Raw genomic sequence first — 19,911 nt, forward strand, 5'->3', positions numbered from 1 at the left:
TGATGGTTGATTGTGATTCCAAGGAATAAAACCACAATATTATTAAAATATTTATTTATTTTTTACAAACAATGAGTACTACAACCGAACCCACTAGCTCTATACAACGAATCAATCGGCAGCGCAACCAACACTGAACCAAAATATACATTAAAAGGAAATCCTATACATTTACACCCGATAACTGAGGCTTGTGACGTCATCGTAAACTTAATATGGCGAAGTTGATAAAAAAACTTTTTACTTGGAAATATAATTTTTTGAATCGATTTAATAACTTTGTATTTTATACAGTTCCTTTAAAATGATAGATACTGTATATATTTTTTATTCCTATATAAAATATAGGAATAAGAATATTCCTATAATATTATAAAAATCTATTAAGTGATAAATTAATGTAGCTTTCACTTTATTATATATTTTGGCCCAAATTTATATTCTCGAATAGAAAAATAAATAAATTATAAATCCATTGTAACAATAATGAAGAGCTTACTCTATATCAACATAGTTTATTTGAAACTATCGATTGAATGATATAAATTAAAATAAATACAAATATGATAGGAATGTATCGTTGTGCTGTATGTAATGCAAATTTCATTTCCAAATAAATTTAAAATTATATTAAACTATATTTTTATTATTAGTATTGTAGAGTAGTAGTAAGTAGTAACAATTGTACAAAAAAAAAATCAAAGTTAAATTAAAAAAAAAATCACGACACTATTTTGTAATTCAAAATAGATCCACACAAATGGCATTTCTGCCAATCCTCCCTGCAATGAGATTTAGGTTGTGTTATTATCCTTAAATCCCTCACTTCGATCAGGATTCTAAGATTCAATCCTTTGCTGCTTTGCATTATGTATATTTGTTACGAGCAAGCAGTAATTTCGCAACCTATCGTCACAAATTATCTAGATTAATATACAAAAATAACGTATGTGCTGAAGAAGTCAGATTCCATTCTCATTCGGTACCAGAAAGAAAACCATTTTGCACAATAACATATTACGATAAATGATATGTTGCGTTTTGTATCTACCTACTTTCCCATACAAAATTAAAACATACATTCTATATAGTTATTTTACATAGCAAACTAAATTGGAAAGTTTAAAATATAATTTATGTATTCAACAACGCGACTAACGCACTAAAACGCAACATGCGCATCAATTTGAAAAAATAAAACAAAAAATATTATATATTAGATTGCTTTTTATCCTTATTTGATTGTAAATAAGAATTTAGAATAAATCAGATAATAGTATATTTATATACAAAAACACCATGTATTTCCAATTTAGTTTACAACAGTCACACCAATTCCCGATTCCTGTGAAAAGTATCCTAACATTTTTAAAGATTGTATAAAAATTGTAAATAACATTTTTTTCAATATAGGAACCGAGTATCGTACGTACGTAAAAACTTAATGTCTATTTCTTTTAATCATATATAAATATAAAATTATAAAACCCCAAAATATAAAAGAAAATAATATATCACACTGTTATTGGTAATAAATAAAAATAATTAATTTTTTAACAGCTTTTGCAGACGGCGACATTTTTGTCGTTGATAGAATTGCGACAGTCGCGTTTTCTATACCCTCAGAATATAATCAACTTAATGCAGATAGCTTCAAAGTCTACAGTTGAATTGTAAACGATTTTGAACGTTAATGCAAGAATCATTAAGTCTGTTTTCGTGTATCAAAATATTAGTAATGCTTAAAATGTCGACGAGTGCAAAAGTAACTAAATAAATTGGACCTGGTTTACAACCAAGTTTTACACTACATGTAATTTAATCAACTGAACGCCTTTGGTCACATATTTATTACTAAACTTAGTTTTTGGTGGCGTACGAAGCGCCATTTTTTTTCATTAATGCCAAATAAGCAATAATTAAGTTAAACTATCTATATTGTCTATGACAGTGGCATGCTAATTTAGTAACAGTAGTTTATCGACCTATATTTCTGACCGGTTTCTCGGTGATATCGTACCGGAACGTATCTCCACCAGTAAGGTACGACTGAAACCGACCACCAGATCTAAGCTAATATAGAAAACGAAAATTCCTAAATTGACTCTAACTGGGAATCGAACCCGTAGCAGACTAAACTACTAAAATTAACGAAAGATGTTATTAATAAAATTAATTTAATTAAAATACATCCCTTATTTCCTAAAGAAAACTGACTTTGCAAGTAGTCTTTGTTTCAATTATACATCTAATGTTAATCATAATTTGTGATAATTAGCAATAATAAATAATATTTACTCTGGTGAATAAATAAATCAACAATTTGATTTTTTTTTTTCAAGGACGGACCTATATTTGATGTAACTTCTACATAAAAATAGGCAGCGCATTCGGATATTGTCTACTTATAAAACCTATCTTGTCATGATCACATAGCAAGCGACTTTCATCGTACATTTTTCCTAATTAGAGTATTTTTTTGCAATATACACCTTAATACGACTAAATAAGAGCTAATATTGCAGTGTTGAAAATTATTCTAACCCAAGGGCCATGGCACCTATCGCAGCAATAAAAAATCGTACTGGAACGCTAAACCACTGGGCGGTACGCCATAGCCTCTCGCATGGCCAATTTAGAATTTATAAATTCCAAAATTACTCATTACATGATTTATAGTGAAAAATTTAGAAATCCAAGGGGCGGTATTAGGCAGTCATTTAAATTTTTTAATAAGCAATACAGACAAACTACAAAAACAGACAAATCAGTCAATGTTTTTATGCCTTCAAGAAATCATGATGAATTTATAATATTTAATTTATTTATAAATAATAATTTTATAATCAGTTATCCATGGCATTAAGTTTTAATGAATAACAAAACATAATAAACTGAAAATAACTGTCTAACTTCACCTCTAACACAGAATCAAAATGTAACTAACAATAATAATCTGTATAAAAAAAGAAATCGCAATTATTGCCAAACAATTTTGAACTCTACTCCTCAAAGAACAAAATTCACCCAGTTTATCTGTTATCACTTTGATTGTAATATAAAAAAATCTATTAACAACTATTTATAATTTATTATAGCTAATTATTAAAATCTGGTTCCATTTCTAAGGCAGTGAGTTTTCTTACAAATTCAGCGCGTTGCGATGGGGTTAGTTCCTGAAAACAATACAAATGACATGTGTATTGTGGCATTGCGGTTTCACACGCGTAGTTCCCGTTCCCGTGAATGCGGGGATAAAATATAGCCTATGTCTCTCACAAATAATGTGGTAAAAGAATTTTCACAATTGGTTCAGTGATTACCTCCTACAATGCCACCAACTTTACCTCTTTATTATATTATAGTCTGGCAAGTTCGGTGATGACACTCTCATGATATGCGGGCGACTGGGGGAAAGACTGCGCGGGTGTGAAATCGTGCGTGTGGGGTGCATCAGTCGTGGGGTTTTCATTCATCGCTACACAACCCCCTGCTTGCGCTGACCTTCGGGAGAGTTACGAACGAAGTTGCCAAACTATAGTGTAGATTAAAAGAACATTAACAAGTGTTCGCTGTTGAATATCATAGACCTCAGAGTGCTTCCAAGACCTTATGCTGCCTGGGGCCTCTGTCTTGGATGTACCTATTGATGGGTCGACCAGCCCGCCCCTTTCTGGTGCGGTTTCTTGGAATCCATTGGGCTATGTGCGCTATGGGCCTCGCCCTATGCGACTGTTACATTGGACTATGTCGGGAGCTTCTGCGGATGTCCTCACTCCTGATCGAGTATTATGGGACACACGCTAATGGCCAGTACCAGCAGTACCGCCCACACACGATTACGGCCTATATGATCATCAGATAATTTTTTTTTTATTTTTTAAATGAATATTTGCCATGTCTTTTTAAATATGACCATTATTCCCATTCCCCTCCAACTAGTCGGGAAAGACTGTGTTAGGAGTGGGTACGACAATAGACCAACGGGGCGGGAATTGAACCACCACCCCTTGGTAATGAGGCTGACCGCTCATACCGTTGAGCTATTGAGGCTATAGTTGTCTCACTTCAGATTCAGATACACTCCGTGCATAGCTGACTTAGTCGCTTGTTGATTGACTCGAATCGAATGTTGATGATATAAGGGCTTCCTGAGAGACCCCTGAGGTCTCGAAATCTGCATTAATATTCCTTGCTTCCTATTCCTCTATGGGTTTTAGGTTGGATGTTAACATAAAAAAATATTATCAACAACCGCCACCTAGTGGTTGTTGCTCGTGGCACTCACCATGACCAAGTGGTTGACGGCCTGCAGCACGGCGTCCTGCTTGATGGCGCGCAGGTTCCGCTCCAGCACGGAGTCGTGGTCCGCCGCCTGCGCCTCCAGCCAGCGGCACACCGCCTCGTTGTCGTGCTCCCACTGGTGAGACTGCAAACGTGGATAATGTATATGTCACTATGGTGGTCTTCAGAGATGTACAAAATGGTTTCAAAAAAGCATTTAAATACAAAATGCAAAATACTTTTGAGATTTACTATTTCAAATGCAAAATACCAAATAGGTTTGCGTTTGGTATTTTAAATGCTAAATGCAAAATAGGTATTTTCAAAATACTTTTTCAAAATAAAATACCTTTTGACCAAATCACAGATAATTTGTATTTATCATGAGAAATAGAGACACAATGCCGAGCCGAGTAAAAACGTTCGTCATAATGTTCGTCGATCGTCGTTTACGTGTGACATTGTCACTCGTCAAGACTAAAGGCGCGCACTTTGACCAACGAAGAAAAAAATAGAGAGAGTGAGTTCCATAGATTAAATGAGCAGTTTAATTCCTTATGTAATGCACAAAAATACCGATAACGGTGCCCCACACCATGTGATAGAAGATAAAAAAATTCATCCTCACTTTGCATGTAGGAAAGAACCCCAAAAACAACTTTTTTTCAAATTTTCTTTTTACTACTTTATAGACGTAATTAATATGCATGCATATTTATACCAAATTTTAGCTTTTTAGTTTTAACAGACTCCGAGACATCTTATTTTATTTACAACTTTACCTTTTTAATTAACTCATAATTTATTTTTAATTAATAATTTTAACCTAAAAAAACTTTGACTTTGTTTACATTTTAATATTCACACTCATGCTAATTTACAGATTTCTAGTAATTATAGTTACTGCGCTAAGCCGCGGACGGACGGACGGACGGACGGACACACAGACGGACATAGCGAAACTATAAGGGTTCCTTGTGGACTACGGAACCCTAAAAAGGGCGCGCATGGCTAGCAGGCGCCTCTATTGGTCAAATTCGGCATTACAAGCGTCATTCGTTCATTTCGTTTTGTTTGACTGTTAATGTTGGCTAAACTTAATCACAAAGTATTTTGCATTTTGAAATGAATATTAAAAATACAAAATACATCTCGAAAGGTATTTCAAATAAAATACAAAATGCTTTTTACTAAAAGGTATTTAAATGCAAAATACAAAATAGGTATTTTTATATTTGCATTTTAAATAGAAGTATTTCAAATAAATCACATCTCTGGTGGTCTTATTCTTAATTAAGAGGGGAGAAAGACGGTGATGTGGCTTTTTCTGGTGGAAAATGTAGGCCACGGAGGAGCATCCTTCATGGTCACAGAACATCACTCATGGGGTGGGCAGCCCCTGCCCTATGCATAGCATCTGTCTCATACATAAGAATGAGTGTTCATGACCTCTCCTGGAACATCCTCGGCAAACCTCACAATTCGCGGGTTGGCAGCAGGGTTAGGGCGTTGACCCCTCTCTGTGTCTGATGTCAACGGCACCTGCAACTAGAAGCGGTACCTCAACGGTACGGCAGAATCACGATCTTCGGCGGAGTACGATTTATAGCTACCGACGCAGACTACGTCGGACTCATGCGTCCGATGTAGTCTAAGCCAGTATCTGACTTGGCCGGAGTCTTTGCTGAGCTTACGGTAGAGCATACGGCCAACGATCTAGTGGAGAGTAATAAGACAAAATGTCGACAAATCGCGGCCAGTCTTGGTAACCGCAATGCCCGCTCTCACCTGCGTCTCCCCCTTGTCCTCTGTGAACCAGCGTCGCAGCGTGGCGGCGGCGGCCCGCTGGTCCATGTGCTCGGGTCCGGTGGCGGTGGCCGCTTGCACACGCAGTTCCTGCGCGTTCTGTCGCAGGAGCCGCTTGAGCCGCCAGTACAGCAGGCGCCGGGAGTCGCGCCACGGTATTATGTCCTGGGGGTACCACATAACGCTTATAACCATTTACTAAACGGAAAGTAAAAATCATTAAAAACAATCCGAATGGTATTCTGAGAAATACAAAATAGCCATACCCGGTGAATATGGCGGTTTTTAGAATCACAATGATAACCTTTTGCCGTTACTATGGTGCAAAATACAAAAATTTTCTTTTCACAAGTCCATCATCTTACGAAGCATTGCCTAAGTCTCACAAAGCACACTTTCTACCACATCTCAACTGTTTTTGAATGCACTCATATGCATGTTCGAATAAAGGCGATTCATCGTAAGGTTTCCAGAAATATTTTGACTGTATGCGTATGTGAAACTTTGCGTGTTATACTTACAAATATACAGCCCTTCTCAAGCATTCTCTCGGCGGTGTCGTGTAATTCGGCAAACTGGACCGCAATCTGCGTTATTAAAATATATTATTTAAAAAACCAAACCTTTAATAAAATTCTCCATATAAAACTAAATGGATGAAACAACATTAAAACTAATAAAAGTTTTATATCCATATATCCACACATTGTCGACTATCAGAAAATCGCCTAAATAAGTTACCTCGTGGTAAATAGGGGCCAGTTCCTTTTCTCTCTCCTTCATGGTTTTCTCCGCGGCAGTCAGCTCCGTGTCCAGCTCGCGCACTCGAGTCTCGGCTACAAATAAAATGCGACATCTTTTGAATTTGTTGACATATTTGCTATTAATAATGGCTCAATCTAAGCTTCCCGAGAAAATGAGTTTTGATAAATAGACAGATGGTCTGACACCTACAGCAGCAAATTAATCAGAAAATCCTTGAACACAAAAGGAAGAATTTGTTTTATGCATTCAATAGAAAAACCTATAATTATTTTGATGACTCAGCGTTTCATTCAGGGCATAAAACAGTTATTAAATACATAATAACCTTTAAACGGTTTAAGTGTTTAAGGGTCGCTCAACTTTCACTTACCTTGTCTGCCGGCATCGGTCTTTACCAGCACGTCGTCGATGGAGCCGCGACGGTCAAGATTCTTCGAGATCTCCTTTATTTGTTCTTTGATTTCTAAAATAAATAAAAATCACTAGTTATTTTTTTACATGAACTTTGAATTTTGTTGTGATGATAATAATAATGAGACGCAATTAAGATTTACACGTATGCAACATGGAGTTTGATCTCACTACGACAAGAAATATCTTGTTTTATCAATTTCTCTTCAAAGAGTCGCCCAAGGTCGTTGTACTTACCAGTGGTGCGCGCGCTCAGCCTGAGAAGTTCCGGGTCGAGTCTGTGCATGGTCTTGAGTATGTCCCGCTGTCTGTACTTCACCTCCACGATACCTTCCGCTTCCAGCACTCCTCCTCTGCGGAAATTACGTCCGAAAATTGCAGACAAACGTTAACGTTCTGCTTATGAAGCGAGACGAAACAAAGACAAAATGACCTACCAATAGCTCTTTCTCTCTCTAGTCGGTCCCTCATGACTGAGGATCGTGACCACCTTGGCGAGTCATCGTTTGGTTTACAATGCTCCTCCATCGAGTACGGTCGCTGGCCATTTGGACGGCACTGTAAAAGGTTCGGGCTCCTGCTTCCTTTAGCGTTTCATATCTCCTTCTACAATGCTCAGTTTACCATCTTGAATTAGACCGCGGACATTCCAAGTTCCGATGGAGTGTACATGACTACCAATAGCGGCTGAGTCAAAATATAGCTTTCTTTATCGTTGCGTTGGGACAAAAGACAGATCGATATTTCAACTCTTGCGCTATTGGTCGAAAATATGTCTTACTCTTCACGAGATGACGCCTACTGAGCAACAGTTCCACGGTGCATACCTGGCCTCGTTGTCGGCGTACATCTCCATGCGCAGGCTGTTGACGCTGGGGTCCACCACGGCCCAGGCGCCGCCCCGCAGCTCGGCGCCCGGCGGGATGTACACGAGCACGGGCGCGGTGGCGCGGCGCAGCGCGCACACTATCTCGGCGCCGAACTTCAGGATCTGCTCGTACATGTCTGGAGGGAAACAACAGCTTTAGAGTATTCGATACTTGATTCAAATGAAAATCCTTTATTTCAAGTTAGTATTTGCAGCTACTCTACTGCTGTTACGGACGGTAGATTGTGAGTTAAATGTGCCATTCTTTTCTAAATATTACTTTTACGAAAGATCGATCTAACGCCAAAAAACTGCTACCATTTCTCGAGAGACGATTCCTTGCTAAAAAGGCAAGACTGAGAAAGACAGCGATAATTATTTTTTACATATAGTATAATCAATAATCGTGCGAATTTTCTGACAGATGCTAATGTCACTTTGTAAAATAATGATACCATATTTATTGTCATAGTGATGTCTTGTTCTGTATAGGTAAAAAATAGTGCCTCAGATCATTCACTCTCAAAGAGGAATTTTGGACAGAAATTTCTATCATAACGCTTAGTGACAGACGGTTGAAAGAAAAATTGTGTAAATTATGTAATTGACCAATTTTTTACCTATTTGCCCTGATCTCTGAGGGTACGACTACTTCCGACTTGAAAATTTAGAGTATCTAATGAAATTTATAATAAAATTCTAAGAATAAAATATTTATTGTACAAAAAAAGTGTTACAGTTGTAATTTAGTTACAAAATCCTCCTCCATCCTCATACACTTGGCGTTTTTGGGAGGATGGCGGGTTCACTAGTATGCTAATTATTATCTAGTAGAGGATCCTGTCAAGCTTCGCTTTGACTCATTCCCAACCCCTACCCTATTCTACTCCCACCCTACGCCTACCCTACTCCTACCCTACTCTTACCCTACTCCTACCCTACTATTACCCTACCCCTACCCTACATCTACCCTACCATACTCTCACCCAACACCTACCCTAGCATACCCTACTCAACCTTACCCCTACCCTATTCTATGTCCTTCTCCTGGTTCTAAACTACCTCTCCACCAATTGTCAGCCAAATCGGTCCAGCCGTTCTTGAGTTGTAATTATGTATATGTAACAAACCCGACTTTCTTAATTATATAGATACTAATATTTTTTGTTTGCACTGAATAGTCAATGACTATTCTAATGTTCGACTCTGTGATGGTCGAAAAACTACAATTTCAAACAAATATCTAGCGCCAAAAACAACGCAAACACTAAGTTTAGAGTCGTCTGATGATGAACATAAAGATGAAGAAAAAGTAGAGTCAGAAAAAAATAACGATAAATTTATGACTCTAATATCGGAGCCCCGAAGATCAATGAGGGTGCATACGGTGCTATACTGAGCAGGGACCAATGTGTTGAAATTGGAACTCCTTTAATATTTCTTTACGTTTAATCTTTCATTAAATATTTAAAATGGAAGATAAAACTTCATTTTAAAATATCTACTTTAAATATTTTAAAATTGATATATAATTTATATTAAATTTGATATGAGTCAACTACCCTATTTTTATTAATAGAGAAACTTAAAGAAAAAGTAAATTTTATAGAGATAGTAAAAAATCTTTGCTATTGTGTATTTTTTTTCATTCGTTCTTTAATAATTCCGGAATACAATAATACCGAACTAGGTGACTTACTTCCGCGAACGAAGTCACAGGCGTTGCTAGTCATTAATAACTTATCATGAAAAATCTGATCTATAAATTAAAAGCATTAATTTAATTGTATTTGTCTCAGTTATTAGTCAAATTAATTAAGGTCTTAGAATAATTTTATTTTCATTACTGACTGACTCAAAATATGTTTTACGTTTATTATTAAGCCATAGACTAATTTCTTAATAAATAACAGATGTAAATGTTATTTATTGAAATTATTTGTTATTTTTCTTTAGAACATAATGAGTGAGTCATGTTTGTTCACGTTGTCACATCACTATTTTTTGATTCAATAAAAAATGGTATCACAGGAAACGTCAGATGGGATCGCTGAATTCATTATTCGACTATAAATACTAACCTTTCTGTCCGCCGCTGAACCCTCTCCAGTTAGCAAATATGATGATAGGCAGGTTTTCTCGCGAGAAGTCGTTGATGGCCTGCGATGTCTTGTACGCAGAGTCTGGGAACCAAACCTGAGGAATAATGTTATATAATTAACCACACATTTTTTTTTTTATTTTCTTCCGCCAAACAGCATTGCTGTTTTTCGGTCTCAATTGCTTGATTATTGGTGTCATTACAGGCACACGAGGCATAACACCTACATCTCCGAGGTTGACAGACGCAGGACAGCAGTTTTGTAGAACGCGTTCCTTGCATGTCCTGCGAAATTTTGCTGTTTATAGGCGATGGATTTCAACTTACCAGCAAATGTATCACCTGCCGCTTTGTCAATAATTACTATAAAAGAATATATACCTCATTTCCATTAATCTAATTTGTGCAACATAGAGTAAATACGTGACGAGTTCCTAGCAAGCACTTTCTGCAAAGTGAGACTATTACTTTCCATCTACTCATGATGTCAAATTGACCATAAGATGGTGCCACCAAGTAGTTACCTGGCCAGCCTGCTGCACGGTCTTGGCCTCCGAGTCCCAGTTGGCGGGGTCGGCGGGCAGGGTGAACTCCACCGTGCGCGTCTCCACCGCCACCACGCCCACGGGTATGCCGCCCAGGCGAGCGCGCCCTGGAGACAATGGACAATGGACAATTACTTAGAAATCAATACAACTAAAAACTTTACGCATGCTTCATTTGGGAAGTAAATTGATGAATGCGTTACTAAAAGTGTAATCGGGAGATGCGTCCTGCCATCTACATGCTTAGTTCATCGATCATCATTATTATTAACCTATTCCAACATCCCACTTCTGAGCCAAGACTCCATATAGAAGAGGCGCATATTATTCCAATCTCAAATTCCCTCTCGTATAAAGATGAAGACCCTGTAGTAGTACGCCCTAAAAATGGGCTGCTGATGATGATTCCAGAGCAAGAAGTATAGGTACATACCAGTGACAACAGTCTGCGCCCACGGCTTCATGATCTCGTCGAAGGAGCCGTGGTCGAAGAAGCCGTGCCGCGCGTGGTCGCCCGTCAGCATGAGGCGCGGGTCGTGCGCGGCGCGCGGCGGGACCCACTCTACGGGCCGGTCCACCGGGTCTGCGCACCGCATTATGGGCACTATGCTGAGTTTATCCTGGAGAAAAAGTTGAGTTGAGTTGATGTAGCTAGTAGTCCACCCATGCTACCCCAGTGCAGATTAGCAGACTTCACACACTGAGAAGTTGTAGAATGGACACTATGCTCAGTTTATGGAATATTGGAGCTATGAAGTCTCTAGTCTACTTTTATATAGTTCATTCCGTACATTTGCAGGTTTAACGACCTACTTAAATCTACACTTTTTCTACACTTTTCATAGCATAGCGTAACCTCTATTAAAGCAATAGTGATTATATTTAAGAAATTTTACTTTTCTCTTGTTATGTTGTAAGCTTTGACGCCATAGATTACTGGTCCTTCGAGCCAGATATTACATGAACCTATAAAAAAAAATAAGTAGCAACAACACCAGTAGGCGTAGGATGCGACACTGACCTTGGGCACGTAAGACAGCCAGGTGACGGTGGTGCGGATGGCCTCCAGGTCGGTGGGCGCCACTGCGTGCGTGACGCCGTTGTTGTGCATGATCTGGATGCCGCCCAGCTGGTTGTTGCTGGCGTACACGGCGCGCCCCAGCACCTTGTTGAGCGCCGCGTAGCCCGTGAGGATGATGTACGATGACTCCACTTGGATCACACGGTGGCCGAGCCTGAAGAAAAGAAGACACGCATCAGTCGGGGTTGACTAACGGTAAGTCCCGATTCACAGGGTCCAGGTGTGAAAGACAAGTAAAATAAAGTTGGTTGTCTGTGGTTTACGGATGATGACTTCACGTGTAACGTCTACGCCACAAACTGAACGCTTAGACTATATACTCGATACGATAGTTTTTTTTTATTGCTTTACTGTTTGAGTGGACAGTTAAGCCATAATATAATTTGGAATTTAATAATGTAATATGTGGCATTACTTAAGAATCTTTCTTTATATTCTTTTATACCAAGCGAGAGCGCGCAGAACGTGACCATGATTCATGCTTTTTCTTGCGTGCAGCCGGTATTCATCGATTTATGAGATATTATCACGTCAATTGAGTTGAATCTTATTTACAAAATATATTCAACTGCCACTTCATAACAGTTAACTATGAGCTCACCGACAGGACTAGACAATTAGACGCGACAACTTACCTGACCACGTAGGAGCCAATGCCGATGGCCCTGCACGTGACCACGGAGATGGTGACCACGTCCTCGTACGCTTGCGACGTCTCGCCCGCTATCAGACCCGCGTCGCGCAAACACTCCACGCCTAAACCTTCTTCTTTGCCTGAAAAAGATATCAATATTTTCCGAATTTCACTAATCGGGCAATATTGTTTGATGAAAGTGCCGTATCTCTAGGCATGAGATGCATGTCCAATTGTACAATATGCACAAATGTATCTTTTTATATAAAAATGCTAAATGTTTAAAATCAAATGATTAATAAGCTAGCGTCTGAAGTAGTTATGCTATTTGGATCACAAAGAATGCCTTTAGGAAGTATTGGATATTTTTCATGGCGATTAAAAAACTCATTTACTCCATAACCGCTTTTTAATTAAATTTTAATAAAAATGGCTGTACAGGACAAAACAAAGTTCTTTGAATGTCCACTACGCTCAATAACATTACAATCATTTTCTATTTGATACAAGATATTATATCAAACTCACCAATAATATCAGTGATCTTGTATCTGGACTCTCCCTCGTCATCGATCAGTTGGGCCTTCACCGAGTTGAGAGGGCCGAGCCTGGAGTAGGCCTCGGGGCTCAGGTACAGGTACTTGAAGCCTCGCTCGGGCCTCTCGGCGTCCAGCCACGCCACGTTGAACTCCGCCTTCACTTCCTCCGCCACACCGATGCGTGCGCCCGAGTTCACGCTGATGTATATCTGTTCATATTAAAAGATATTTTGAAATATCACTCCTCGAAAATTTTTGAAAAATGGTTATTGGATGATATATTGAGAATTTTTAAATTTCACCCCATTGGGGTTTATTTTCTTTATTAAACTCTGTAATGTTTCAAGTTATATTCACGGTAATTGGTACATTGGCTTTAGGTCCAACAACAAGGGAATAAAATTTAACAGAAGTTAGTGCTTACTTAGGCATTGTGGTGTATGGCACATTTTTTTAAATAAATGTTTTTTCTTTCTTTGTTTCTTTAAAACTTAACTCCTCGAAATTACGTAGGTTAGTATTATAAATGTACGAGTAGGTATGTCTGATATTTTTTCATGGCTAAACTGCTCAGTTTTTGATGAATTTTAGTATAAATTGGACTTTGGAGCAGAACAATGGACGAGGGTTGAAAGTTCGTGAAAAAGTTCTTCATTTGTAATTTTTATATATTTTGAAAATTGGAACGGAAGATTAATATAATGTCATTCAAAAATTTATGCTATTTCAACCTTTTAATATTTTTACATAACTTGTAACTGCTGGCAGAAAATATAAGTATATGTACCCAATGCAACTTACCCTGGGTATTTTCCTTTCGCGCGCATACTGAGAAGCTCTGTAGTACACCCAGTCCTCTTGCGGTCCGAAAGACCCCATGTAGTGTGTGAGGTCGTTAGCTATCAACACTATGTCCCGGCCCTCGGGGTACTCCGGCGTGAAGAGGGTTAACCGCCACGCTACCATACCCACCTGAGAAAAGTTACAAAATTAATTAGAAAATCATTATCAACAATTGAAAAATATAAGTAATATTTCAGATTTATGTCGTGCTCATTATTATTTACACTTGTTTTGAATCGTGGATCCAGAAAAGTAGGAACCAAATATTTTATGTTTTCATCAAATTGGAGTCGCGTTAGTTGGCGACTCGTTTTATTATAGTTTACGAGCCCGACAAGCGCGATTGACAATTTAACGTTTTCACTTCCGATAGATTATAATATACCGAAAAATAAGACGTTAAATTGTAATCAGTATTTTCAGTTCAAAATATGACAGTAGATTATAATATCACGAGTGAGATTATAAACTAACGTATTTTACAATTTAACAGAAACAGGTATATTTCATATCGTTATTCCACGTAGTATGCGAAATTAATATTGTTTATATTAAATGAAATATGCAATAGGCTAGTTGAAATGAATCAACTAGCCTATTGTACATGCTCATTTATGTATATACAATCGGTGATGCGTGCATACGTGTGTACGTTCGTGTTTACGTCAGTGCGTGCGTATGTACGTGTATGCGTGTGTACGTCCGTGCATGCGAGTGTACGTCCGTGCGTGTTTACGTGCGTGCATATGTGCAATCATACGATTCTAGTTATAACAACACTTACAGTGTTCTGTCCCGGCAACCTAGTCACCTCCACGATCCTCTTCTCAGCGTCCGCTTCAACGACCAGCTCCACAGAACTCATCACGGTGTCCGGCGGTGGACCTGGCGGGACAACACGACCGACATAAGCTCACAGACTGTATATGTGTAATACATTCGGAAGATGGTGTGGCCTTGAATGTAGTTGTAGATACAAGCGTTTGACAACCGCATTGGTTTGTAAATCTGAAGAAGCATCAGCAGTGCAAAATACATTTTTAAATTATTATCTTCCTGTGAATGGTTGCTAAGAATCGGTTAAATCTTCTGGTTAATCGTAGCACAGAGGTTAGGTAATCACAATTTATTAATATATCCTTATATCTTTATAAATAAAATTAAAGATACCCATAAAAATACATTTAGAAAACAATTGCTATATTAAACAACGAAGGTTTAGGTACGATTTTGAACATGAGTAGACCTAAGATGTGCACAAAAAAAATAATTTTACCTTTATATTGCTATTTCTTCCATCCCATTGCAAAGAAAGAGAAAGCGACATTTATGCTACCTCTTCAATTGCAATAAGACAAAATAGATAGAATATTCTATAATAATTATATCGTTATCTCTTGGCTTCTCACGTAGTCTTATAAGCAATCATACTCTTGATAAGTTTGCGAAGAACTTCAAAGTACTCATCGTCCATAACGATCTTCCGCAAAGTAACTCCTATTCAAACGTTACATACCATCTACGGTGCCTTCGTCGATGCATTCCTTCCATCGCTTCTCCACGACTTGACGGAACATGTCCGGAATATCGTACACGTATGTCGTGCCTTGCGACGTTGCCTGAAATATTACAAAAAAACATGAAAACTACAACGCTTTTTGTAAAAAAAGATTGTTTATACTACAGTGTTTCGGAATTATTTAAAAATCGATCTGTAGGCCTTCGTCCAATCAATATTTTCGATTTCGCCGATATTAATCGACAGTATATCTTTCTCTTCTCGAGATATTGTTGTCTCATGCTGGGCGTACTGTTGTTATGTCAATGACATTAGATATATCTTACCAAAAATCTCTTCTGCTGCAGGTAGTCTTTGGTGACGTATGGCGTAGAGATGGGCAGGCCGTGCATCGGGCCTTGTCTCGTGCCGAACGATTGGAAGATTATCTGCAAAGATTTGTAGATACAATTTTGGATTCCCAAATGATGTCAAAAATCAAGTTGGTCGATAGCCAAGCTTTAGAGTGATGAGCATGGATGTTTTCCAGTGTCTGGATATAGCTTATGGCTACTAGCTTATTAATATGGTCTTTATTAACAACTTATTACAATAAACGTAAAATCAACTAAAAATGTCATTTACCTGCTGTATCTGCCAATAGGCACTAGATAACATTTGTTACATAGAATCTCAGTTTTCTTATATGTGAACTAACAAATCAACATTAGTGAATTAGCCAGCTGGACTGGGTCCACAAAATGGTGATGTGGCAAAATAAGTCAAGTCATCAGTTTATGTACTACCTATAGATAGATTGGACGTTAAAAACAGCAACTCACCACACCGGTCCGGGGGTCCACCACCTCCTCGTAGGTGTACACGTCCAGCGAGTACCCGGAGCCGTTGGACAGGCACAGGCGCACGTTCTTGGTGGGCTGCCCGGGGCCTGGGGGATTGTACATTATTTAAGGACCGTAAATTATTTACAGTTATTTCAATGAAACAAAAGCTGGTCGTTTCATTGAAATAACCACACTACGCTAGTGGCGTAGTGTGGTTATTTCGTGTCTAACTAAGTCTAAAAACTAAGTGTCAACAGGCTAGTTGACACTTTTTTTAAATGGTCTTAAATAGTTGATTATCGTTCTACTATACTACAGCCTTTCTTGATGAGTACTGTTTACCAACAAAGAAATTAGAAATGAAGGTAGAAAACGCATTTCATTTCATAACTTAGTTATTTTAAATTATGTATGGTTTGTTTATAAATATATTTTATATTACACAAATGTAATATAAAATATATTAACCATATCAAATTGTTCTTAGCTTATTAATCAAATTTATTTTAATTAATTGAAGAAGAAGTTAATTATAATTATTATTAGGTGTGAAATTTTCGAGACGCGATTACATGAAAATTTTAGTTTTTAAATATGTTTTTGACAAAGGACAGTTTTTAAGTATGTTTTTCTTTGTTTTGTATGCATTTGTTGTTGTGATATGACTGGGCGCGTGCGCCGTGACGTCATTAGTCATCGCAACGTAGGTGTAGGATACAATGCGTTGATCCGTTGTGACGCAAAGCAACGCACTAATGAGGCATCACCCTTAGATAATCGCATAGAAGAAAAATCCATGATGCACTAGTATATGTTATGAATCGTGCGCTGATATACATAATTACCCTGTTAAACCAATGATTGCCTATTAAAAAGTGATTGCACAATCAGCGACCAAAAAACATCCCCACTCAGTGAGTGCCAAACACAACTTCTTGGCAATCAATTCAAGTAGTCACATTTGCAAATTTAACTTTAAACTCAATTCTCAAGGTTGTATTTGCTCTGAATTTGGGATTTATTGAAGTAATGTAAGGTTTCCTCACGATGTTTTCCTTCACCGTTTGAGACACGTGATATTTAATTTCTTAAAATGCACACAATGGAAAAGTTGGAGGTGCATACCCCGGACCGGATTCGAACCCACACCCTCCGGAATCGGAGGTAGAGGTCATATCCACTGGGCTATCACGGCTTACGGTATGACGGTGAGGACACCTGCATACCAGAGAATTTCTTAATTCTCTGCGTGTGTGCAGTCTGCCAATTCGCATAGGGCCAGCGTGGTGGACTATCGGCCTAACCCCTCTCATTCTGAGAGGAGACTCGAGCTCAGCAGTGAGCCGAATATGGGTTGATAACGACTAAAGTAATGTAAATTAATAAATAGTGAGATGTTTCACAAGTTAAACAAGGCATAGTCACTGACCGATGCGAAGCGTGAACCGTATCTCGGCCTGCAGCACGCGCAGCTTCCACAGCCGCGGCCCGTAGCGCATCACCATGCCGAGCACCGACTCTTCTATCTGATACGATCAACAACAGACACTTATACTCTACAACGAACATTTATAATCTATATAATATATAAAATTCTCGTGACACAGTGTTCGTTGCTTACGTCATACTGTCGATGAAATTTTTTGTGCATATTCAGTAGGTCTGAGAATCGGCCAACATCTATTTTTCAAACCCCTAAATCCTAGGGTAGGGTAGTGGCAGGGTAGGGGTATGGTATAGGGATAGGGTAGGGGTAGGGTAGGGTAGGGTAGGGTAGGGTAGGGTAGGGTAGGGTAGGGTAGGGTAGGGGTAGAGTAGGGGTAGGGGTAGGAGTAGGGTAGTGTATGGTAGGGATAGGGAAGAAGTGCAAATAAATATATTAATAAGTCAAAGCGAAGCTTGAGCGGGTCAGCTAGTAATAATATAAATATGTATCAAGGTCCGTTTATATCTACAGACATTTAGCGAGCCAGACACGTGCCGTGGCAGACAAGATAATATTTTTCGATACAGTGTTTACTGACGTATTTATAACTATCGTAACGCGGCCGCGACCGTCCAGTATTCGCGGGAAGAATATTTTGTCTGTGCGGTTCATGTCTGTAGAATCCTTTTCATGGAACCTGAACTAAAATTAACAGCGCCTTACGCAAATGACAGTAACACCGTCATTACCAAATGACAAAGAGCGCCATTAAGACATTAGCGTCTGGGGGACTTTTTTCATGAAAGGACTTTACGTGTCTCTAGCTACCAGCTGGGCAGTGTGAATAGACGACATTTGTAGGTGTATGCGACGCTATTTGTCTGTGACGCACTATGTCTGTAGATATAAACGGACCTTTAATCTTGAATATGTTCTTAAACGCAAATCTTGAGAACGGCTGAACTGATATTTTAGCCAATTCTATTTTTACCAAAAAAATTTCTATAGTCCCATACAAACGATTCGTAATAATACGTAAGTCAATTTAAACTTTTAATGCCATACTATCTATACAGTTCAAGATTTAGAGAAGTATTTTCGGGAAGGCAAAACAATAGGATAGGGGCAGGGTAGAGTACGGTAGGAGTAGGATAGAGGTAGGGTAGAGGGTAGGGTAGAGGAAGGGTAGGAGTAGGTGTAGGGAAGACGTGCACATCAGTCAAAACGAAGCTTGACAGAGTCCGCTATAGCTTGGCAAGTTCGTTGATCACATTTCCATGATATGCGGGCGACGGGAGGGAAAAAAACTGCGCGGGTATGAAGTCGTGCGCGCGGGGCATCGCTACACCCCACCCGCGCGAGCCAACCGGAGTGTTAAGAACGAATTTGCTATAGTAATGAAATAAAAACATGTCATCATAATTTATTATTCCTCTCTCGAACAATGCCTACTATACTACAGCCTGTCTTGATGAGTAAGTACTGTTTACCAACAAAGAAATTAGAAATGAAGGTAGAAAATGCATGTCATTTCATAACTTATTTATTATACATTATGTATGGTTTGTTTATAAAATATTTTAACCATATCTAATTGTTCTAAGCTTATTGATCAAATTTATTTTCATTAATTAAAGAACAAGTCAATTATAATTATAATTAGGTGTGAAATGACTAGTGATTTATACCCTCATTCTTAATTTGTTTGTTGGTAAACAGTACTCACCAAGAAAGGCTGTAGTATAACTTGTTTACTTTTTTTCTGTCACTGTCTCCCATAGACTTTTTATTTCTAAATCAGTATCAGTGAAACAATGAAATGACGATTACCTTAGCAGTGTCCATGATGACGGTGGGCCCGAAGTTAAGGAAGATGTGGTTGCAGTCGGTCCGCTTCGCCAGCTGGTGGGAGAACGCCACCTCCAGCTCGTCCATCGCTTCCAGCAACACCCTGCAGAACAAAAACTTTATAGTACGTTTAACGAACGAAGATAAGGCAAACACCCTGACCGTAGCTAAATTACATGCGACAGCGAGCAAGTATTGTTATCGCCGCGTTGCAACGGACGGCTTCAGTCGTCGTGCTCGTGGCGTTCGAGCCGTCCACATCTCTTGTTGTGTAATTATTTGTGGGTTACTTGGGAGAGACGGGGAGAGTGACTTGAGTGGAAAAGGGGAGTGTTTGTTAATAGTCTAACCCTGCACACAACGTTCACAAGTGCGTGACTTCACTCAAGATCATTCTCTGCCCATTCTAAGGTCTTG

General features: G+C 38.6%; 1 protein-coding gene across 9 annotated transcripts in view; it reads right to left on the reverse strand.

Annotated features, from left to right (window-relative positions):
- Positions 1 to 37: 37 nt before the first annotated feature.
- LOC112050375 (acetyl-CoA carboxylase) overlaps positions 38 to 19,911 on the reverse strand; it is an 82,528-nt gene continuing 62,654 nt past the window's right edge. For all 9 annotated transcript variants that reach the window (XM_052883201.1, XM_052883196.1, XM_052883202.1 and 6 more), the window contains 21 exons: positions 19,477 to 19,597; positions 17,650 to 17,746; positions 16,218 to 16,324; positions 15,723 to 15,824; positions 15,394 to 15,496; positions 14,662 to 14,762; positions 13,836 to 14,006; positions 13,024 to 13,243; positions 12,497 to 12,635; positions 11,802 to 12,015; positions 11,214 to 11,400; positions 10,760 to 10,887; positions 10,216 to 10,330; positions 8,094 to 8,271; positions 7,504 to 7,619; positions 7,226 to 7,318; positions 6,832 to 6,926; positions 6,612 to 6,677; positions 6,073 to 6,255; positions 4,289 to 4,429; positions 38 to 3,176 (listed from right to left, as the gene is read on the reverse strand). In XM_052883201.1, the coding sequence (XP_052739161.1) occupies positions 3,099 to 3,176; positions 4,289 to 4,429; positions 6,073 to 6,255; positions 6,612 to 6,677; positions 6,832 to 6,926; positions 7,226 to 7,318; positions 7,504 to 7,619; positions 8,094 to 8,271; positions 10,216 to 10,330; positions 10,760 to 10,887; positions 11,214 to 11,400; positions 11,802 to 12,015; positions 12,497 to 12,635; positions 13,024 to 13,243; positions 13,836 to 14,006; positions 14,662 to 14,762; positions 15,394 to 15,496; positions 15,723 to 15,824; positions 16,218 to 16,324; positions 17,650 to 17,746; positions 19,477 to 19,597 (2,755 nt within the window). In that variant the 3' untranslated portion in view covers positions 38 to 3,098. The remainder of the gene's footprint in view (positions 3,177 to 4,288; positions 4,430 to 6,072; positions 6,256 to 6,611; positions 6,678 to 6,831; positions 6,927 to 7,225; positions 7,319 to 7,503; positions 7,620 to 8,093; positions 8,272 to 10,215; positions 10,331 to 10,759; positions 10,888 to 11,213; positions 11,401 to 11,801; positions 12,016 to 12,496; positions 12,636 to 13,023; positions 13,244 to 13,835; positions 14,007 to 14,661; positions 14,763 to 15,393; positions 15,497 to 15,722; positions 15,825 to 16,217; positions 16,325 to 17,649; positions 17,747 to 19,476; positions 19,598 to 19,911) is intronic.

This window comes from Bicyclus anynana, chromosome 8 (assembly GCF_947172395.1).
Source record: "Bicyclus anynana chromosome 8, ilBicAnyn1.1, whole genome shotgun sequence".
Taxonomy (NCBI): Eukaryota; Metazoa; Arthropoda; class Insecta; order Lepidoptera; family Nymphalidae; genus Bicyclus; species Bicyclus anynana.